At 37.3% G+C, this 24,261-nt stretch overlaps 1 protein-coding gene across 3 annotated transcripts in view; it reads right to left on the minus strand.

The window, feature by feature from the left end:
• The window catches only part of LOC145724221 (kinesin-like protein KIF23), a 55,838-nt gene that overhangs the window by 28,610 nt on the left and 2,967 nt on the right, over positions 1-24,261 (minus strand). For all 3 annotated transcript variants that reach the window (XR_014176956.1, XR_014176955.1, XM_081972378.1), the window contains exons 2-7: positions 21,367-21,586; positions 20,896-21,134; positions 20,601-20,838; positions 17,573-17,944; positions 17,329-17,512; positions 16,974-17,261 (exon numbers count right to left, since the gene is read on the minus strand). Coding sequence is in view for 1 of the 3 variants with exons in the window: in XM_081972378.1 (XP_081828504.1) it covers positions 16,974-17,261; positions 17,329-17,512; positions 17,573-17,944; positions 20,601-20,838; positions 20,896-21,134; positions 21,367-21,586 (1,541 nt within the window). In the remaining 2 variants the exon portion in view is untranslated. The remainder of the gene's footprint in view (positions 1-16,973; positions 17,262-17,328; positions 17,513-17,572; positions 17,945-20,600; positions 20,839-20,895; positions 21,135-21,366; positions 21,587-24,261) is intronic.

Raw genomic sequence — 24,261 nt, forward strand, 5'->3', positions numbered from 1 at the left:
AGTTTTAAGTTCTTTTTTAAGTTTATGTCCTTTTTATCAGTCCGATTTGTCGAATATCAAACGCCGTCGTACGATAAATGTTTCTCCAGCCAAACTACCGTACGATTCAACCGGGTCGTACGACTTGTTGGACGACAGCAACAAACTATGCAATTATCGTTTCGACGGTCGAATCTACCCGAGTTGGAAAACTTGTTGTACAACTAATTGTATAATGTATGGGCCGTTTTAAGAAGGGTTTTTCAGCAAAATGACATAAAACATGTCAACTTATTTTTGATGGACTATCGAATAGAAGATTATTGACATTTAAAACTGGAACACCCTGTATATTACGATAGAGAAGGGTTTTCTATGATAGCAAAGAATATTCCTTGCTATTCGTTACATAGTTCGCCTTCAGGAGTTTCTTTTGTTCGTCATTCAGGTTGTTGAAGAATGTTGCCTTAATTCAGACCACATCAAATATTTGTTTTAAAACATCAATTTAAAGTTAATAAGGATTGATATCTTCCAATGAGTAGGCAAACTTAAAACACTTTGACTCAAAAGTAATAAAACAATGATTATAAAAGAATAGTTTATATTTGATCCTGAAAATTGGTAGCAATTTTTATTTCAAAATGAAATAAGATAAGAGACAACCGGCAACATGTTTCCTACCAAAGGCAAACCGAGGCCAGCCAAAAACATTACCCAGTCAGTTAGTCAGTAAGTGGATATCGTTTGAACGAAAAATATTGTGTACACCTCGGCCGTGAAATATTTTTTTTGTTCTCAAGATTTTGAGTTGTACTCGCGGCCAAAAAAATAGTAATTCACGGCCTAGGTATACAGGGTGTCTCAGTTTTAAGTGCCCAAACTTTAATGTCGGATAGTACGTCGAAAAATAACAACACTTTGCTATATAAACCTATATCCAATAGGGCGTCGTTACTGATATACAGGGTGTTGACTGAGACAAAGAGCCATAAGAATTGTCACAGTCAAAACTTAACGTAAGCTTTCCCTAAAGTATCTCTGTCCAAAAGGCACTAAATAACTTTTAATTTGTTAAGTTTTATTTAATTTGTTTCCTAATTTAAGTTATGTGATAATAATAAATTTTTATACCATTATAACCTTTCCTTTTTTTACTCTGAAATGGTGCGTCAATCCGAAAAAACACAAGAGGACTTTTGTCTCCCAAATTAAACAGTCATCTCAAAAACAAATTTTAATTTCCAAAAAGGCAGTGGCGTAACATTTTTTTTATCCAAAGTACCTAGGCGTACGTCGGTAAGTACGACACTGGTTGCGTCACAGTTCAATTTTTTATTTCATTGAAGACGTTTTGAACAGGAGATATTCACACAAAAATTTCATTACAATATCTCCAACGGTTTTCGAGAAATTCTCAAATAAGCAATTTTTTTAAAAAACTTTAACACCCTGTATATCAGTAACGACGCCCTATTGGATATAGGATTATATAGCAAAGTGTTGTTATTTTTCGACGTACTATCCGACATTAAAGTTTGGGCACTTAAAACTGAGACACCCTGTATACAAATAACAATATTATTCGAATATTTTACGGAATTTACCAAAATTTCACGGTTTTGAGTAGAAACCATCTGATATACTGTTCTCGCGGACTGAGTTTACCCGTGCGTCATCTCCCTGTGATTTAGAAGTAGACATGCATTATTGACTTTATCCTTGTCTATTGTTCACTTTCAGAAAGGGTAAATATCTAAGTGAATGTCTTCCAAAAAAAAAACATTTACTGATCGCTTCTATTTCAGTCTTTGTCAGTTTGAAAACCATCGAAATTTATTTGATTTGTTTACTATTGTACCGTCGTACTCCTTAATGACACACTACTTGAACAACACCGTATATTGTTTACAAACAATAAACTGACACTGACACTTAACCTCGCTATCTGACAACTTCAACTTCACTACAACCATCAATTCAACAACTAACAACCAGGCCTGGTTCAGCTGCTTATATAGGCTTCCATGGTTTCTAGAAAATTCCCAAATATTCACGAAATTGACTTTCTCTCTCACACTCATTAAGCTATAACATAAATCTCTCTCTATATAAGCAACGGAGCCAGGATTTTCTAGAACACAAACAAAAGAATGTAGAACGTAAACAAAGCAACGTAACATACAGGGGTAACAACAAATAACTAAAGAAATCCTAACTAATAATCAAAAGTTCGCTTCGCAACACTGCCCCCCCTCCTAGAGTTGATCGTCCCGATCATCAACTTCACCAGCTTTGGGTGGTCGGTAAGGTGCAAGTCGATCCAGGTGAACTATTTTCATTTTCGCCCGATGTCCTCGCTGTATTCTGTAGACGACGTCGTTCAGACGCTTTATAACGTCGTAGGGTCCCTCCCATGACCTCTGCAGCTTCGGTGACTTTCCTTTCTTTCGAGCAGGATTGTATAACCAGACCTGATCACCGGCTTGGAATCCGCTGCTGTTGGCCCTTTTGTCATATCTTGTCTTTAGTCGGTCGCTTGCAAATTTCAACTTCTGCCGGACTTCCTCATGGATCACGTGCAAGCGTTGCGCCAATTTTTCTGAATAGCTATCACAAGAGGCTGGGGGTTCTTCCGGTCGTCCAAAAAGAAGATCCATTGGCAAACGAAGCTCCCTTCCAAAGACAACACTAGCTGGTGTTTTGCCAGTGGAATCATGTACTGCCGATCGATAAGCCATCAGGAACAACGGAATGTGCTGATCCCAATCTGTCTGATTGTTATCGACGACTGTCCTTAGGTAGTTGTCTAGTGTCCGGTTGAAACGTTCCACCATTCCGTCTGACTGTGGGTGTAATGGAGTAGTTCTGGTTTTCTTAATTCCCAATCGGTCACACACTTTCGTGAATACTGCCGATTCGAAATTACGCCCTTGATCCGAATGCAGCTCCCTCGGTACTCCAAATCTGCAGAAGAAGTTGTCAACCAGAACTTCTGCTACAGTAGCGGCTTCCTGGTTTGGTATTGCGTACACTTCTGGCCATTTACTAAAGTAGTCCATTGCGACCAAGACGTAGCGATTTCCGGAATTAGTTTTGGGAAAAGGTCCAGCTACATCAACGGCAATCCTCTCAAACGGAGCTCCGACATTATACTGCTTCATACATCCTCGACTCCGAGTTTTGGGACCCTTGCTACTGAAACAGTCTGCGCAACGCCGACACCAATCATCTACATCTGAGCGGCTTTGTAGCCAATAGAACCTTTCCCTAACTTTATTTAACGTTTTGTTGATGCCAAAGTGCCCTCCACCAATTCCATTATGGGCTTCTTTCAGTACGTCACTAACTCGGTTTCTTGGCAGAACTACCTGAAGTCGTTCTTCTTTCCCATCCGGACTTTCCCATTTTCTTTTTAGTAAATCTCCATCAATAATAAGGGACTCCCATAATGCCCAATATCCCTTTAATGTTGGAGACTTAGCGGAAATCTCCTCCCAATTTGGTCTTTCTCCACGCTCTTTCCAGTTAATTATCTGTCCTAAATCGGGGTCTTCTCGTTGATCGGCAGCCAAGTTTTCCCGATCCCATGCGATGTCATTTTTCAGAGCGATCCTTCGACAAGGCTTTCCAAATTCGGCTATCTCCAGGCGTTTACAGTGATTGCAACCTTCCACACAAGGTCTTCGTGACACTGCGTCCGCGTTTCCGTGCAAACGTCCTTTTCTGTGTTCAATCTGGAAGTCATATTCTTGAAGTCTTTGCAACCATCGAGCTATTTGTCCTTCTGGATTTTTGAATTGAAATAGCCATTTCAGAGAGGCATGGTCCGTCCTTAGTCTGAATCGTTGTCCGTACAGGTATTTGTGAAACTGCTCGACTGTTTTCACTACGGCTAACAGCTCCTTCCTGGTTACGCAATAATTTCTCTCTGGCTTTGATAGTGATTTGCTGAAATAGGCGATCACTCGTTCTTCACCATCTTGGATTTGAGATAAAACTCCGCCTAAACCAATATTACTAGCATCTGCGTCCACAATAAACTCTTCCCCAGGTCGTGGAAAAGCCAAAACTGGTGGAGAACAAAGGGTTACTTTCAGTTCTTCCATGGCTTCCTGACATGTTGCAGTCCATTCGAAGGGCTGGTTATTCTCCGTCAATTTGTGTAGGGGTCTGGCTATATCAGCAAATCCACGAACAAACCTTCTGTAATAGGAACACAATCCCAGAAAACTCCTTAATTCATGCTTGTCTTTCGGAACAGGCCAATTTTTTACAGCTTCAGTTTTCTTCGGGTCGGTTTTTACTCCTTTTGACGATATAACGTGTCCCAAGTATTCGACTTCTTCTTGGAAAAAGCTGCACTTCTTCGGATTTAATTTCAGGTTTGCCCCTCTGAACTTCTTGAAGATTTCTTCAACGTTTTGCAGGTGTTCTTCAAATGTTTTGCCCATAATAATGATGTCGTCTAAATAAACAAGACAGGTTTTCCAAGTCAATCCTCGTAGAACAGTTTCCATTAATCTTTCGAAGGTTGCCGGAGCATTGCAAAGTCCAAAAGGCATGACGTTAAAATGCCACAAGCCATTTCCAGTTGAGAAGGCAGTTTTCTCTTTGTCCCGTTGATCCATCTCCACTTGCCAGTATCCACTTTTTAGATCCAAGGTGGTAAACCACTTTGCGTTAGCCAGAGTGTCTATGGTGTCATCTATTCTGGGCAAGGGATAACTGTCTTTCTTAGTAACTTCATTTAGTCTTCTATAGTCCACGCAGAATCTTGTCGACCCATCTTTCTTAGTAACAAGTACCACAGGAGAACTCCAAGGGCTGGTGGAAGGCTCAATGACGCTGCGATCCGCCATGTCCTGTATAAGATTTTCCACTTCTGCCTGCTTAGCCAATGGGAGTCGTCTGGGTCTTTGCTTAATGGGCAAATAATCCCCTGTTTCAATTTTATGCCTCACTAAATGAGTTCTTCCCAAATCCGTTTCATTTAAGGCGAACACGTCCTTGTAGTCGTGAAGCAAACGGCCAAAAGTCTGTTTCTCTTGATCAGTCAAAATTGAGCTCGTCTTTTTCATTAAGTGCACCAAACACTCAGGAAGGTCACTGTCGGGGTTTGGTTTTGTTTCGTGCGACTCCTTAGTCACCATAAGTACTGGTTCGGATTTGGCTATTATATCGCCTTTTTTAAATCTTTGACCACATTCTTTCAAATTGGCGACTTTTACGTATGCTTGGCCGTTTTTCTGCTGGACTAGGGTGCGGGCTACAAGAACTCCCTTCTTCACAGCATCATCTTCCTCTTCATAACTCGGTTCTATCAGCTGAAGTTTGCTCAATTCCGTTTTTCTATCCAAATTAACTTTAACGATGGTCTCTGATCTTGCAGGTAAGTTGACATCTTCTTCCAACGTAACTTTCCTCACACGCATATCTTGTTCGGGTGTCATCATAACAATCTCGTCTTGTCCAGTCTTGATCAATCTATTCTCCAAATCCAGCTGGAACTTGTGTTGCTCCATAAGATCTAAGCCCATTAAGACGTCATCAGTTATGTTGGCCACAAAAACGGTATGGTTGAAGACATGCCGCCCAAGCTTCACTTCCGCTTCATGGATTCCCAGAACAGGCATTGACTCACCAGCGGCAGTTTCCAATATAAACTTTGTACCAGTGTCGCTAATCCTGCAGTGTTTCACTATGTCCGGCCTTACGATAGTATGACAAGAACCGGTATCAACAACCATTTGGCAATCCTGGCCGCAAATCTTACCGGTCACTATTAAGCTGGTGTTTTCGTGCTGAAGACGGGCTACTTTAATTATGGTTGGTGGGGCTTGACAGTGTTGCGTAGCCAGCTTTTGCCCCGGAAAACTGGCTACTCTTCGTTTTCCTGGTTCTGCATTCTTCTAGGTTTGCGGCACTGCGATTGAATGTGCCCCTTTTCTCCACAGTTCCAGCATTCCAATGACCGAGTAAACGTGGTGGTTTGAGCGTTTCGGTTGTTCTGACTTCTTCTATTTAACGCTCCCATTAGTTCTTTTCGAAATGTCTCCAGTTGACGATTCAAGTCTGACTGAGTGATTGTGTGATCTGAATTGGAAGATCGGTTTCTCGGTTCCGGTGTAAGGCTTCTGACTTGACGCACTCGAGTATGTCCTCGTGATACTTGCTTGACCGCCTCAAACTCCAAAGCGTAGGCAAGAGCATCATGCAATGTTTGGCATCTCGCTAATCGTATTGCTTGCTCTGTGTCACAATCTTTAAGACCTCGCACAAAAGCCCGTACTGCCATTCGCTCTCTAATGTCGTGAGAGGCCGTTGGATAGGCCAGACAAACTAATCGAGCAATGTCGGCTTCATACTGTTGAAGTGTTTCCGTGCTTCTTTGGGTCCTACTAGACAACTGAGCTTCGTATACTTGTTCTAGGTGCTTATTTCCAAATCTCATCTCCAAATGTTGGATTAAGTCGTCGTAGTTTTTGTACTGGCTCTCGTCCAAAGTCTGCAAAACCTCCAGTGCTTCTTCTCGAAGTGACAAAACCAAGGCAGTGGCTTTGTCACTTGATGTCCAATTGTTGGCCTCTGCGGCAGCCTCAAACTGTTTTTTGTAAACCTGCCATGAGGTCTTACCGTCGAAAACTGGTGGCTTAATATTTGAGCAGACACTAGAACTGGCGACTACGGTTGGCTTTGAAGACTTTTCCTGTAGTTTGTCAAATTCCTCTCGCAAGGTCTGAACGGTCTCCTCCACACCGCTTATCCTCTCATTTACCTTTTCTTCCAAAATTTCCATCCTGTTGTCCATTTCTCCTTTTATTTCATTTATTACTCGGTCTAATTTTTCATCTTGTCGTTGAAACTGGTCTCTAATTTGGTCTTGGCTTGCTTTGAACTGCTCTTGACTTATTTGGCTTGCTTTCATTTCTTCGAACTTCTGGTCTTGGCTCGCTTTCATTTCCTCCAACTTTTGGTCCTGACTTGCTTTCATTGCTTGAATCATCTCCATAAGTTGTTTCATTCCTTCATCCATTTTGGCACTTTGTTGTCGTGTACTCACAGGCATTCAACACACCTTCTGCTTTTGTCGGTTTATTCTGTCTTCCTCTGGAACTCTTCTTCGATTCTCCAATCCCACTTCTGACACCAAATGTACCGTCGTACTCCTTAATGACACACTACTTGAACAACACCGTATATTGTTTACAAACAATAAACTGACACTGACACTTAACCTCGCTATCTGACAACTTCAACTTCACTACAACCATCAATTCAACAACTAACAACCAGGCCTGGTTCAGCTGCTTATATAGGCTTCCATGGTTTCTAGAAAATTCCCAAATATTCACGAAATTGACTTTCTCTCTCACACTCATTAAGCTATAACATAAATCTCTCTCTATATAAGCAACGGAGCCAGGATTTTCTAGAACACAAACAAAAGAATGTAGAACGTAAACAAAGCAACGTAACATACAGGGGTAACAACAAATAACTAAAGAAATCCTAACTAATAATCAAAAGTTCGCTTCGCAACACTATTAATTCTTTTCCGTTTCTTTGTGTTGTTAATCATTTATAAAGTTTTTTATTTGCCACACCACCACAGTTCTTTTAAGAGCTATTGTTTCTACGCTTTTAACATTCTGTAAGTAATTTCATAATAATATTATTAATATCTTTATTTTTTTTATGGCGGCTGTCACGATCTAACCAAAATTGGCACAATTACTAACCTGTTTTGAAAAAAAAGTGGGAGTGTCTATTATGGTTTTTATTTAGCCATTTGGTTTTTCGTAAATTCGGAATTACTTACTATTACAGTATTTTTTTAGAAAATGACTGGAAAAATTCTCCACAGACAAGCCCAGCAGTTAATTCTTAATCTGTGTGAATATTGTACCGTCGTACTCCTTAATGACACACTTCTTGAACAACACCGTATATTGTTTACAAACAATAAACTGATACTGACACTTAACCTCGCTATCTGACAACTTCAACTTCACTACAATCATCAATTCAACAACTAACTAACCAGGCCTGGTTCAGCTGCTTATATAGGCTTCCATGGTTTCTAGAAAGTTCCCAAATATTCATGAAATTGACTATCTCTCTCACACTCATTAAGCTATAACATAAATCTCTCTCTATATAAGCAACGGAGCCAGGATTTTCTAGAACACAGACAAAAGAATGTAGAACGTAAACAAAGCAACGTAACATACAGGGGTAACAACAAATAACTAAAGAAATCCTAACTAATAATCAAAAGTTCGCTTCGCAACACTGCCCCCCTCCTAGAGTTGATCGTCCCGATCATCAACTTCACCAGCTTTGGGTGGTCGGTAAGGTGCAAGTCGATCCAGGTGAACTATTTTCATTTTCGCCCGATGTCCTCGCTGTATTCTGTAGACGACGTCGTTCAGACGCTTTATAACGTCGTAGGGTCCCTCCCATGACCTCTGTAGCTTCGGTGACTTTCCTTTCTTTCGAGCAGGATTGTATAACCAGACCTGATCACCGGCTTGGAATCCGCTGCTGTTGGCCCTTTTGTCATATCTTGTCTTTAGTCGGTCGCTTGCAAATTTCAACTTCTGCCGGACTTCCTCATGGATCACGTGCAAACGTTGCGCCAATTTTTCCGAATAGCTATCACAAGAGGCTGGGGGTTCTTCCGGTCGTCCAAAAAGAAGATCCATTGGCAAACGAAGCTCCCTTCCCAAGACAACACTAGCTGGTGTTTTGCCAGTGGAATCATGTACTGCCGAACGATAAGCCATCAGGAACAACGGAATGTGCTGATCCCAATCTGTCTGATTGTTATCGACGACTGTCCTTAGGTAGTTGTCTAGTGTCCGGTTGAAACGTTCCACCATTCCGTCTGACTGTGGGTGTAATGGAGTAGTTCTGGTTTTCTTAATTCCCAATCGGTCACACACTTCCCTGAATACTGCCGATTCGAAATTACGCCCTTGATCCGAATGCAGCTCCCTCGGTACTCCAAATCTGCAGAAGAAGTTGTCAACCAGAACTTCTGCTACAGTAGCGGCTTCCTGGTTTGGTATTGCGTACACTTCTGGCCATTTACTGAAGTAGTCCATTGCGACCAAGACATAGCGATTTCCGGAATTAGTTTTGGGAAAAGGTCCAGCTACATCAACGGCAATCCTCTCAAACGGAGCTCCGACATTATACTGCTTCATACATCCTCGGCTCCGAGTTTTGGGACCCTTGCTACTGAAACAGTCTGCGCAACGCCGACACCAATCTTCTACATCTGAGCGGCTTTGTAGCCAATAGAACCTTTCCCTAACTTTATTTAACGTTTTGTTGATGCCAAAGTGCCCTCCGCCAATTCCATTATGGGCTTCTTTCAGTACGTCACTAACTCGGTTTCTTGGCAGAACTACCTGTAGTCGTTCTTCTTTCCCATCCGGACTTTCCCATTTTCTTTTTAGTAAATCTCCATCAATAATAAGGGACTCCCATAATGCCCAATATCCCTTTAATGTTGGAGACTTAGCGGAAATCTCCTCCCAATTTGGTCTTTCTCCACGCTCTTTCCAGTTAATTATCTGTCCTAAATCGGGGTCTTCTCGTTGATCGGCAGCCAAGTTTTCCCGATCCCATGCGATGTCATTTTTCAGAGCGATCCTTCGACAAGGCTTTCCAAATTCGGCTATCTCCAGGCGTTTACAGTGATTGCAACCTTCCACACAAGGTCTTCGTGACACTGCGTCCGCGTTTCCGTGCAAACGTCCTTTTCTGTGTTCAATCTGGAAGTCATATTCTTGAAGTCTTTGCATTCTTCTAGGTTTGCGGCACTGCGATTGAATGTGCCCCTTTTCTCCACAGTTCCAGCATTCCAATGACCGAGTAAACGTGATGGTTTGAGCGTTTCGATTGTTCTGACTTCTTCTATTTAACGTTCCCATTAGTTCTTTTCGAAATGTCTCCAGCTGACGATTCAAGGCTGACTGAGTGATTGTGCGATCTGAATTGAAATATCGGTTTCTCGGTTCCGGTGTAAGGCTTCTGACTTGACGCACTCGAGTATGTCCTCGTGATACTTGCTTGACCGCCTCAAACTCCAAAGCGTAGGCAAGAGCATCATGCAATGTTTGACATCTCGCTAATCGTATTGCTTGCTCTGTGTCACAATCTTTAAGACCTCGTTCAAAAGCCCGTACTGCCATTCGCTCTCTAATGTCGTGAGAGGCCGTTGGATAGGCCAGACAAACTAATCGAGCAATGTCGGCTTCATACTGTTGAAGTGTTTCCGTGCTTCTTTGGGTCCTACTATACAACTGAGCTTCGTATACTTGTTCTAGGTGCTTATTTCCAAATCTCATCTTCAAATGTCGGATTAAGTCGTCGTAGTTTTTGTACTGGCTCTCGTCCAAAGTCTGCAAAACCTCCAGTGCTTCCTCTCGAAGTGACAAAACCAAGGCAGTGGCTTTGTCACTTGATGTCCAATTGTTGGCCTCTGCGGCAGCCTCAAACTGTTTTTTGTAAACCTGCCATGAGGTCTTACCGTCGAAAACTGGTGGCTTAATATTTGAGCAGACACTAGAACCGGCGACTACGGTTGGCTTTGAAGACTTTTCCTGTAGTTTGTCAAATTCCTCTCGCAAGGTCTGAACGGTCTTCTCCATACCGCTTATCCTCTCATTTACCTTTTCTTCCAAAATTTCCATCCTGTTGTCCATTTCTCTTTTTATTTCATTTATTACTCGGTCTAATTTTTCTTCTTGTTGTTGAAACTGGTCTTTAATTTGGTCTTGGCTTGCTTTGAACTGCTCTTGACTTATTTGGCTTGCTTTCATTTCTTCGAACTTTTGGTCTTGGCTCGCTTTCATTTCTTCGAACTGTTGGTCTTGGCTCGCTTTCATTTCCTCCAACTTTTGGTCCTGACTTGCTTTCATTGCTTGAATCATCTCCATAAGTTGTTTCATTCCTTCATCCATTTTGGCACTTTGTTGTCGTGTACTCACAGGCATTCAACACACCTTCTGCTTTTGTCGGTTTATTCTGTCTTCCTCTGGAACTCTTCTTCGATTCTCCAATCCCACTTCTGACACCAAATGTACCGTCGTACTCCTTAATGACACACTTCTTGAACAACACCGTATATTGTTTACAAACAATAAACTGATACTGACACTTAACCTCGCTATCTGACAACTTCAACTTCACTACAATCATCAATTCAACAACTAACTAACCAGGCCTGGTTCAGCTGCTTATATAGGCTTCCATGGTTTCTAGAAAGTTCCCAAATATTCATGAAATTGACTATCTCTCTCACACTCATTAAGCTATAACATAAATCTCTCTCTATATAAGCAACGGAGCCAGGATTTTCTAGAACACAGACAAAAGAATGTAGAACGTAAACAAAGCAACGTAACATACAGGGGTAACAACAAATAACTAAAGAAATCCTAACTAATAATCAAAAGTTCGCTTCGCAACAATATTTTGAATTGGAAAAAACCAATGGAGGACCTTTAGAGACCTTTATCGTCTGTTCAGGAAGAAAATAAGAAATTTTAAGACCTTACATATTCTGACTGATGTATTTTTTTTTTGATACTAGAAGGTTGCAGCTGCTTTGAAAATTTCCCGCAAAACTGTTTATTCGATTCGGAAAAAGCAAGCAACTAATCTTATGATTTCCTCACCTAGAAAACGTAAATCGAGACGTTATCGACGGGCCAAGACCACTGATTTATCTGAAAGCATTAAAATAGATGTTCGAAATACATTATATGATATGTACAACGATAGTATGTTAATAATAGTAAAATATATCTACTTTTGTAAGAAACATCTATTAACATTTCATTTTTTCCAGAGACTGAGATTTTTGGGTTGTATTATAGATTTTTCATAAAAATTTCTTCAAACATATTAATAATAAAGCCATAGAAAAAATAAAATAAGCGTCTAAAATGTTTTCCAGCGGGGTTAAAATAAAATAAGTGGATTGCAACCTGAAAATGAGATACGAGATACTACCGCATCCTTCAGAATGTCTTATTGAATTTTTAATTTGTTGTATTTATTTTAGAGAAACATGTAACCATCCAGAACCTAAATCAAGAGCTTAAAGTTAAAGAAATACTACATATTGGTGATTATATATAAAATAGTGGAGAAGACTGTGTGTCATTCCGCACCCTGTATTCTTACACCTCCACTGAGAGACAATGGACTTCTACTTCAAAATAAATTAGGTTTCAAATTTAGACGGAATTCTATGGAACGCCGTTTTACTCTTTAATGAGTCGAAGCGTAAAGTATCGTTCGAATGATCAATAGTTTTAAACCACACTATTTTCTACGTTACATGATTATTTCAATACATTATTTGGCGTTAGATTGCGTGAAAGACATTAAAGAGTACAACGGCTTATGGAAATTTTCTACTAGATGAACCATTCTTTTAAACAATCGTTTTAATCAACCAAGTCCGAAATAACTATTGTAATAATTCTAGTCATTTAAAACATTGCTTTTAAGTTACACACATTACGCCGTTTTACTCTTAAAGGGTAATGCAAAAATTAAAGTATTGTTCAGACAATAGAAATTTTGGCGATACAATTTAAAACGTTGGTTTGAAAATAAATGCCAATTCCTGCGTTAGTTTAAAAATCATGTACATATTTAATACCACCAAATAAAAACAATGCTTAATTTTAGCGTTTGTTGAATTAAAACGTTACTTTCACTTTCCCCTCAGACAAACGAGTGTAAAAAATCATGGTAATTTAACGATCCTTTAATTATTACGTTACTTTAAAGATTTCAACCACAGCTTAAAATGAAACAATTGTAAAAATTCAGTCAATTTTTGCGTTCGATGATTACAAACGAAAAAAATACAAACGATGTTCAAAATAAACAATTGCAATAAATCCAGGAATTAAAACGTTGATTGAATTAATACAATACATTTAACTACGAGTATCACATTTTTACGTTCGTTCGCGCAATCTATTGTAAAAAATACGTGCTGCTGCATGTTGCATGTGGCCGAGTTTGGAAGTAGAAATAGTAGGAAACTGTACTATATGCGTCTAACGAGAAAGTGAGGTCGTGTTAATAGAGATGTGTCTGGTATCGATATCGACCGGATGATCGATTGTTTGCATGCGTACTGCCGCACTGAGTGCACTACGCTTGTTTCACAAAGGGTATCACAAACGTTTAAAAATCAAGGTATAATTTTTCAAAATGTGCTCGAACACGCTGTTTATTATTATTTTTTGTTGCGCATTTTGATGTAGAATCGGTATATACAAGGGGATCAACGTAATAATAATGATGTCACACTTGATTTTTTTCTGGCCCCGTATATTATAAGTCTTTGAATTTCTCGCAAAACATAATTTAGCAACGGTTTTTGAGATATTGATGTTTCAATGTTAATATTTTTTCTATATACAAGGTAATTCAAATTCGACCCTCACCATTGGGATCTCGGAAACTATAAGAGATACGAGAAAGTTTAAATTGGGACAAAGTTGCGCAATGTAAAGCTCAACCAAATGCAGTTTTAAACTCCAAAATGCTAGTTTTACTTCCGAATATATCCGAAAAAAACTGAAAATTTGATTTTTTGTTTTTATTTATTTCTAATCTTATTTGAAGAGATATTCCAAAACTAAAAGCACCTTTTCATTGCCACTTTTTCTCAGCTATTCGATGATGAATTCAAATTTGCCACACGACGTTTCGTTTTTTGGCAGCCATCATCAACTTTCTTTTTTCTTATCGGCGCCATATTGGATTTTTAGCCCACCAAATAGTACGTTTTATTCTGATTTTAGTGATGTATAATAACTTATGATTTGCTTCATAAATTACAAAATAATTCAATAAAAACTATTTTTACTTTAGTTATTGGCTTTGAGTTAATGGGCCGTTTCATAAAATGTCATTATTTGACAGTACTTGTCAAACAAGTACTCGGAAAATCAAAAATTTTAAAACAGCATTTGGTTGAGCTTTAAATTGCGCAACTTTGCCCCAATTTAAACTTTCTCTTATGGTTTGTGAGATCCCAATGGTGAGGGTCGAATTTGAATTACCCTGTATATACCTATGGAAACCATATTTGTTTTTATAACGTGTAATCGGCTTTAGAAGGAACACAACTATTAACTCCACTACAGACAAAAAAACTGAAAATGCCTATTAAGAAGAGAAAGAGAAGAAATGCAATAAATAGCAAATTGGAAGTTACTGGATATAACCAACTTCAAACAGTCAAAATCATAACATAACCATACAAAAATCAAAAATCACAAAATATGGTTCATCATCTAATGTGTCTACTGATATATTAGTATATATTAGTACAAGTACTTAGCACTTTTAAAGGATTTAGAAGGATGCAATTATTGTTGTAGGAAAAGGTCGTCCAGCTGTTGTTATTCCTAGAGAACAATTAGCTTTTTTAGTAAATGAAGGTTTTTCTGCATCAAAAATATCAAAACTATTATGTTGTTCTAAAACAGTTGTTTACCGTAACTGTTACAAGGAAGGCATAAGGTTTAGAGACAAATATTCAAACTTAAGTGAGGAACAGCTCAGGGAAGTTGGCGCGAAACGAAAACGAAGAAGTTAGGTTATTAAGATTTCTTTTTAATTTCTTTATTATTTTATTGGTCTTTCGGGTTGTTCAGTATAGGTATGCCCAAAGGAATTTTAAAATCGTTATTGATAATGATATGTATTTCCAAAACCGCGTGTGCGTTTTAATGACTTTGAAAACGTTTTGATCAGCTGAAACTTTTTGTTTTTAAAAACCAAAATCACATTGCATAGTTGACGTAAGTTTTCTCTTATTTAAAGAAAAGGACAGACCAACGATTTTGAGAAATCTTAAAAAAAGTATTTCAGGTTACTTGTTTGCCGTGTGTCGTTATAAAATAGTTATTTATGCAACAAGTGCAAAAAGTACATTTTTTTGAACGCAACGTGAAAATTGTTAACAACACGTCGCATCACATCGCATGTGTTGCATACAAATTTTTTTATAAAATCGACTTATTTGATGACAAAAGTACATTAGTTGTTAATTTTAAAATATGAAATGTCTGACTTGACAGGAATTTCTCCTACCTGCAGGTACCTATTAGACGTGCAATTTTGTAGTTCAAAAAAGACTTTGTTGCACTAGTACAAAAAAGAGGAACTTTTTGCACGAAAACTATGCAAAATGAAAAGAAATCCACATAAACTTTTCTTAGGAAAACGTATGGGCTATCACATGTAGCCATCACATGTAGTCAGTTGTATACACACCACTGACAATGACAACAAAACCTGTATGATAACTGACATTCATAGTTAGCTTTGTCGGAAATGGCGGATGGAGAACTAACCTAACGGTAATTAAAGTACGCCTCTTTCTGTCTGTTTAATACAGTTAAAAAAAGATAGAACTTCTACGAGCGTATCATTAAAGAAAATACATTAAAGAGAAACAATTGAAAAATCATGCATTAATGGGACTCATTAATGAACAATTTTGCTTCCGTTATTGTCCATTAAAAAAACTGTTAATATACGGTCAACGGAAAAATAATTAAGTAGGGAGTTAGGTACATAGGGGGGTACTACTTGTTAGAATTTTGTTTTATATCGTTCCCTCAATTAAAGTTATAAAATCGTATATTATAACGATATAAATATAAATATAATATAAATTAAATCAGTACTTTTCAAAACATTTGCAATATTCCAGACTGGTTAGAAACCTCGCATAATATCGTAGTGTACGCAGTACGCATTAAAAGAATCGATCATCCGGTCGATATCGGGACCACATAACATCTCTATTAAAGCAACCTCAACTCTTCAACGCCGATCGTACAGATTCCTACTATTTCTACTTCCAAACTCCGCCACATGCAACATGCAGCAGCACGTATTTTTTACAATAGATTGCGCGAACGAACGTAAAAATGTGATACTCGTAGTTAAATGTATTGTATTAATTCAACCAACGTTTTAATTCCTGGATTTATTGCAATTGTTTATTTTGAACATCGTTTGTATTTTTTAAACGAATGTTTAAAATCATCCAACGCAAAAATTGACTGAATTTTTACAATTGTTTCATTTTAAGCTGTGGTTGAAATATTTAAAGTAACGTAATAATTAAAGGATCGCCAAATTACCATGATTTTTTACACTCGTTCGTCTGAGGGGAAAGTGAAAGTAACGTTTTAATTCAACAAACGCTAAAATTAAGCATTGTTTTTATTTGGTCGTATTAAATATGTACATGATTTTTAAACTAACGCAGGAATTGACATTTATTTTCAAACCAACGTTTTAAAATGTATCGCCGAAATTTCTATTGTTTGAACAATACATTATTTCTGCGTTACATTAAAGAGCAAAACGGCGTTCCATAGAATTCTATGATCCAAAAAGAGACTTCCCATAAATAAAAAAGGTTATTTCCAAGATATTTGATTTGCTTTGGTATAAGGTTATTTTAGTGCAAATTTGCAGCCAAAGATCTCTACTTTCTGACTGACAATACACGCAAAATTTTAAAAGTGACGAAGCTTTAGACACGCCCTTTTCTATAATATGAACAGGTTGGTTGACGAAAACTTGATTTGATTCATATGATTATAAATGACGTAGACTTCGTGACGCACGGGTAAACTCACTCCGCGAGAACAGTATTGGTGGGAATATCAAACTACTTATTCCGAAAAATACAAGAAGCTTGGAAGCCTCTATTTGCAGACACTTTAGGACCGGTACTTTCACCTGAGAATAATTTTATTCCAAAGATAGTTTCTATAGAAACCGTAAATTTAGAAGACGCTAGGTTTGGTCATTTCTATAGCAATTATTTTCAGAATAAATTTATTCGCCGGTGAAAGTACCGACTCTTAGATAGACATTCGTAATTTATTATAAAAACCAATTTTAAGTTTATAAAAACTTACCCGCCGATCGAGATCTTCTAGATCGCGGTGCCGACGTTGCATGCATATTCCTTCGGTACATGTGGGCCGCATTTTTGGGAGTTGCCGTCATATGCGAAGCAACTGTGTTTACCGTGCTCTCTGGTTTTATATCGAAGTGATCTAACTCAATGGGTGGGAGTTCGCTATCTAAAATTCCTTTTACTAGCTTTAGTTTTTGATCTTTGGCTTTCATGGCAGCGTTGAGATGATCGCGCTGCCGTCGAAGCTTGGCATCAAGTTCTTGGGTAGCTTTTTCGTTGTGCAGAGCTGAAAAAAAACATTTATTTATTAATTACTGCTTTTTACAGTTTTAAAAAATGTAAAATTGACTTACCCAACTGTTGTTTACATCGTTGTCTCTCTAACACGTACTGGTTGATTTTCAGGTCTTTTTCATTAATAGTATTTTTAAAAGTACCAATAGTTTCCAGCAGTTCTTCATTTTTAGTGTTTAAGTCCTGATTAGCCACCTCAAGATCCGTTATTTTCAAGTTCAAATTCTGCGACTTTTGTTTCTCCTTAAATCAGCAAGGTAAATAGCAATAAAATAAAATAATTGTCACAATTAAGTTGTGTACCTTGTTAATCACCGTTTTTAAACTTCTCATTTCGGCAGTACTAAGTACGCAGTGTTGATTTAAGTTTACCAGCTTCTTCCTCAATTCTTTCTGTCGATCGTCAATTTCGCGATTCAGATTTTTACCTTTGGCGCTACGCAACTTTAGCGCATTTATAACTTTATCAATGGCTAAACGACATTCATCCATGCTATCTAAATTCAGTTTAATCATTGGAATCGGTGGAAGTAAAGTAAAACTAGATGGTGGTCTTTGTTTAGCCGGTGTTTGATTTTCCTTGTTTTTGGTTATGGTTTTCTTGAGAGGTGTATATTTATTGATTTCGGCCTTAGTTATTTTTACGTCCTGAGACATTTCCGCAAATTTCAGAACCTGAAAAATGTATTAATAATCTACCAGCGTCAAACCACATAAATATAAAGAAAAAAAAACACTCAAGGACGTCACAACAATCATTAGGTTTTCCTGTACAGCGTGCTGCATTTTCGATGGTTTTACGGGGTACAGAAATAACGGTAATAGAAAAAAAGTGGCATATGTGTTCCGATCTGAGATGACTGGAGAAGAGTGGGCGGTGCAAACTTCTTTTGCAAAATTACAAACAGTATAATAAATATAATGCTCCGTTAGCACGCCTGTTGCATTATTGTAGGCACTGTAATGTCTCCGGAACATTATTTTTCCTTACAACCAAAATATAATTCAAAAGAAAAACAAGTCACATTGGTCCAAATTTGCTTTCAATAATTATCAGTCATCAATAGCTTTTGCCATAAGAACTGGAAGCCCCATTTGTTTTTTTTTTAACTAAACAAATTAAGACATCATGCAGTTTTTGGTACATCTACAGATTACTACAAAAACCATCTTCAAAAGCTTTAATTCAAACAAAAACAAGATGTAGAAGGTGTCATTGTGGTCCAAATTTGTTTGAAATAGGTAGATAGCTGTTTTCTAATGGGCTCTTGCCTTAAAAAACTAAAAGTAGAAGAAAAAAATTGATTTTATCACCTAAAAAAATGTTAAAAGTGATTTACAGAAATGTTATATTCTATTTAAGTCTAAAAGCTTCCAAATGCCCTTCAACTAGTTTAGAAGCTTTCAAAAGATATCGAAACAGTCTAAAAGATTCCATATAATTCTAGAGCAGTTTAAAAGCTTCCAACAATTTCTAGAACCATCTAAGATTTCCTCTAAAGCAGTTCAGAACCTTCAATAAGTTCTTTAAACTGTCCTAAAACCTTTTAAATGCTCCTGAAGTAGCCGAAAACAAATTCAGAAGCTCCTAAAACAATATAGAAACACCAAAAGCTTCCAAAACAGTGTCTAAAAGCTTTCAAATGCTCCTGAAACAGCACAGGAGCTTTCATCAATTTCTAGAACTATCTAAGTTTCAATATACCTCTAAAGCAGTCCAGCCCCTTCAATATGCCCTTTAAAGTGTCTAAAAATCTTCCAAATGCTCCTGAAGTAGTTTAAAAAGAATTCAGAAGCTTCCAAAACAGTGTCTAAAAGCTTCCAAATGCTCTTCAAGTAGTCCAGAAGCTCTCAAAAATTTTCAAAACATTCTAAAAGCTTCCAAATGTTTCTAGAGGCTTTTTTGAACAATTTCTAGAACCGCCTAAGTTTCCAAATACCTCTAAAGCACTCCAAAACCTTCAATATGCCCTTTAAACTGTCCAAAAATCTTCCAAATGATCCTGAAGTAGTTGAAAAAGAATTCAGAAGCTTCCAAAACACTATAGAAACACCAAAAGCTTCCAAAGCAGTGTCTAAAAGCTTTCAAATGCTCTTCAAGTAGTCCAGAAGTTCTCAAAAAATTTCAAAACAATCTAAAAGCTTCCAAATGTTTGTAGAGTATTTTTTGAACAATTTATAGAACAAATGCCTCTAAAGAAGTTCAGAACCTGCAATAATATGCTCTTTGAACTGTCCTAAAACCTAAATGCTGCTAGTAGTCCAGCTTCCAAAACACTGTAGAAACTCCAAAAGCTTCCAAATCAGTGCCTAGAAGCTTGCAAAAGCTTTCAGAACAGTCTAAAAGCTTCCAAATGCTCAATTAGTCTAGAGACGTTTTCAAAAGATTTGAAAGCGTTTAAACTAGAGCAGTTTAAGCGCTTCCAAGAATTTCAAGAACCGTCTTCCTAGAAGTCTTTCTAGAATATTTCCAAATGCCTCGAAGCAGTTCAGACCCTTCAATATGCTCTTTAAACTAACCTAAAACCTTCTAAATGCTCCTGAAGTAGTCTAAAACGATTTTCCAAATTACTATAGAAACTCCAAAAGCTTCCAGCAGTGTAGAAGCTTCCAAATGCTTCTGAACCAGCTTAGAAGCTTCCAAAAGCGTTTAGAACAATCTAAAAGCTTGTTATGGTTTTGTATCCTCAACAAAGGTAGTTAAATCTTAAGTATAAATGATCAGAAATGAAAAAAAAAACTTAAAAAAGAAAATAATCAGTAATATTTATAATTAATATTACTGATCAATTTCAAAGCCAGAAAGGAAATTCCAACATTATGTCCAGTTAGATTGCCACAATCGCCCACTATGGAGCGCGTCAAGATAGTCAAAACGTCAAATGAACGCATCCGCAAAGAAATATTTTCTTTATTCTTATTGCTTAATTCTTAAAAAGTTAAAAGTTGGGAACGTTCAAGGTTTTGTGCATCAACAAGTAAAATTACTAATTACGAAGCAAGAACTTGTGTAAACACCACCAAATAACACGGTTTTAACTCGTTGAGGATTAAGAAATAAGAATTAACAATAAAGAATATTTAAATTGATAAATAAAACAAGAAATTTGTGACACACACGTTAAAAAGAAAAGCGGCTTAAAGGTTGATTCGCTATAAAAAAATAGTGAATCAAAGGATCAAAAATAATAACCCCAATTCCATGACACATGTTTCTGCTTAATGGCTTCATCAGTCCAAAAGTTTACAACAAAAACTAATATAAATGTTAATATAGTACAATAGCAATTGATTTTTTTATTATTAGTTTAATATTGATTTAGAAACTTACCTGAATGTTTTCTTCAAAGTCGTCAACAGAGGGATTAATACAAACTATCATATTAACTGTTCCATCTCCTTCAAAGAATCGTTTAAACAAGAATGTCAGTCGGCTGTCACGATAGGGAACTAATCTGTTGCTTTTTGAAGTTTGATTTTCTCTTAAAATCTCCAAACAGGTTCTCAATTTCATTAGTGAATTGTTAATACTGCTGGCTTCTTTCAATCGCATACCCGTGTTATTTGTACTGCACAAAACAAAATTGATTTGAAACTCAGTATGATAACAGTGAAATAGTACTAACCGATTAGTTCTTTCAGATCCAGCAAGATCCACTAAACTTAATTGTCCCACTTTAATAAGATTATCAGCAGGAATAGTAGCAGTTCCATCACTATTTGTTGCCGCTTGTTCCAGTTGCACTACTCTTATATTAAATATTGAGTGACTTCTACTCGATCCCGCGTTTAACACGGTTGAAGCTACACGTTTACGATTTTGTCCGGATTGGAACACTTCAAAAGCTTCTTCCGCAGATTTTACCTAAAAGAAAGTCTTGAGAAAAGTTCAACGGTAGCAAAAGGTTGCTAGATTGTTACATTACTAGTGTGGTATGAGTATTTTTATAGTCAGAGTGATAAATATTGGTATGACAAAGTTGCAGACCGAGTTTTGGTAATCTCGCAATTCTATTAACTTACTTTACATAGTACTTCACAATTAATTTACTTACTAGTTTCACTAATTACAATTTACCACATTGATTTACACTTACCTCTACTTCAACAACTCCATTTACATACATATTTTTGCGGCAATCTTCGCGCAAAATTTTATTCTGGAGAGATTTGCCAGACGATTCATCCAGTAAATCAAATACACTGTTATTGTAAATTTCTATGTAGTTGACAAATACTGCATACAAACTGTTTTCATTTACGCCCGCAATTATTTTGCCATCATTGGTGTAAGAACACTTTTCCCCATTACCTTTCCTGAAATAAAAAAATACAGTTTTTGATAAAAAAATACACCAGTCACATGTTATTTGAATTGGCGCAACCTGATGATACGCCTATAAGTGTGACACAAACTTTGTTCTTTTTACACAGTCGAAAACCCGACCAAACTGATGGAAAACAAATGCTTCTTATAAGAAGTTCTAGAATAGATATGGCTTATTGCTTTTATTCAGTAATGTTTAACAAATAAAGCTATCATCTCATTCGGAAAACAAATTTAAAAGTTCTTTGTCTTAAAATTGAACAATCTCAGAAAGTTTGCTGTAAGCTTCAAAATACCATTACTTTTAGTACACCAAAGTAGCATGCCACGTGCGACATGCTGCCTGGAAGTAGAAAGCATGCTACTTATTTTAAAACCGATATAAATTAATGGTCGGTTTCATACCGGAATAGCGTTGCATGTTGCTACTCCGGTAGGAATGCGAACAATAATTTAGGGTACAAACATACTGGAATAGTTCATCTCGCCGCGCTGCTTGCCGCTCTGCTCGCCGCACTGCGACTATGAAACAATACCATTGAAACGAATTAGGAAAAACATACTGGAGTAATGCACCTAGCCTTTCACCTCGCCGCGCCACTCGCCGCGACTCCAAGAACAAAATGTTTTGTTTTTTAGCAGGCAGCTGCCTGGAACTCGCTCTGTGATTGGTCCGCTGAAGGTCACACACCACAGTGCGCGGATTTTTCCAGACTAGACCGAACTAGCGTCGAGTTCACGGCGATGTGAACAACTCCAGTATGTTTGGTAGCGGCGAGCCTCGATGCACGGCGCATGCATGGCGAGATGAAACGGCGAGCAGCGCGGCGAGATGAACTGCTCCAGTATGTTTGTACCCTTACATATATTTTAAAATAAGTAGCATGTTTCCTGCTTCCTGGCATGACATGCTACTTTGGTGTGAAAGCCCACTTAAAGATAATGAAATTATTAAATACAGGGTGTCCCACTAGATAGTAAAATTTTTGGTTAAATAATATCAAAATTGTATTTAAAAAAAATATTTTTTTTACCATAATTAAATTCATATGGCCGCCTTCAAGATGGCTTACAAAGTTATCATCCATATCTCGGAAACCAATGACTATAGGGTTTTTCTAATTACATCATCGTGTTTTACGTAAAAAAGTGCCTTAATAATGTCTTAGTTTCAAAACTCTCTTTGGCTTTGTTAAAGAGTGTTTAAAATGTAGCCTCTGACGTTTTCCCAATTTTCCGGAAAACGGAGAAAGATAATTTAATTTGGAAACCGGAAATAAGTTTTACATAAAATTCTCTAAAACTTTCCCCATTTAACCGACTCTGTAGCTCTTACGGTTAAAGACGCAATACATGTAGAACCAATTTGGGACACACTGTATCTGTACTGTGTGTAATCTGGGGTCACTCCGCGGGTAGGCGACGTGTTTTCGCTCTTCAGCGTAGGGCAATCAGGGTGGTCTCGGGTTTGGGCTACAGGGATGACTGTAGGGAGAAATTCACAGCTCTCGGTATAATGACGTTCCCTTGTGTTTATATATTTCAAAATTTAATGCATCTGAAAAATAACTTCAACCATTCCACAATGCATATCGATGTGCACCGCTGGGAGACTCGTTTCGGAGGTGACCTAGTGATACCTTTTCATAGGTTAGAGAGAACAAGAATAGGTCCAAATTACTGGGCACAAAAATTTTATAATAAACTTCCACACAGTTATAGGCTGCTTCCCGTAACCCGGTTCGATAACCGACTTCGGGATTATTTGCTTCGAAACCCCTTCTATAGTCTTGATGACTTTTTGAATAGTAATAGCTTAGTATAGTGATACGTGTATGTGATTGTAGTATATTAGTTCTAAATTCATTGTCAAGTCTTTTGTTTTTTGGATGTAATTGTCTAATTGTCCATTTTAACAAATCTAAATATTACTGATCAAGCTTTGTTTTAAACTATATTTTAGCACTTATTTTAGGAATTTTTTTAGCATCATATTTGCAATTACTTATCTATGTTAGTGATTGCTACTTTGTATCCTTGACGTATGTAAACCATCTGGTGCTTAACATGAATAAAGTATTATTATTATTATTATTATTATTATCTTCAAATTGTCTTAGCCGAATTTGAATGAGAGACCTGAATGTGAATTGTAGAATTAGAGAGGAATTCATTTTGACTTGCAGTGAATTTACATCAATATACAGGGTAAAGAAAAACGTGATGCAAATTTCTGCGCCCAGTGCATTTGATAGTTGTAGAACTTTTTTTTGTTTTATGTAAGGGGTTTGGTTAATATTTCGGGTCATGTTTCAGAGTTTTTCAATTCAAATTGTTCTACATAAGAAATGGGGTGTTTTCGAAAACGACGTAGATTTTTATAAATTACTCTGTATTTCGAGAATACCACAACTAATTTTAAGGAGATAAATCAACACCAAATGTTTGAGGTATGAGGGAGGTTAATACAAATTTCCTTTAGTGTTTTAGTGCAAAATGGGAAAAAATTAATGGGGTTATAAGACAATAATATAACTACCCAAAGTTTACACATTCATATACGTTACCCTGTACTGCAGGAATACTGAGAATAATTTTAATAAAAAAATCATATTCAAAACTTTATTTAAAATGAAACTAGGGACATAGGCTGTTGCTGTGTGTC

The sequence above is a fragment of the Ips typographus genome, linkage group LG1 (genome assembly GCF_016097725.1).
Source record: "Ips typographus isolate SLU linkage group LG1, UJ_Ityp_2.0, whole genome shotgun sequence".
NCBI lineage: Eukaryota > Metazoa > Arthropoda > Insecta > Coleoptera > Curculionidae > Ips > Ips typographus.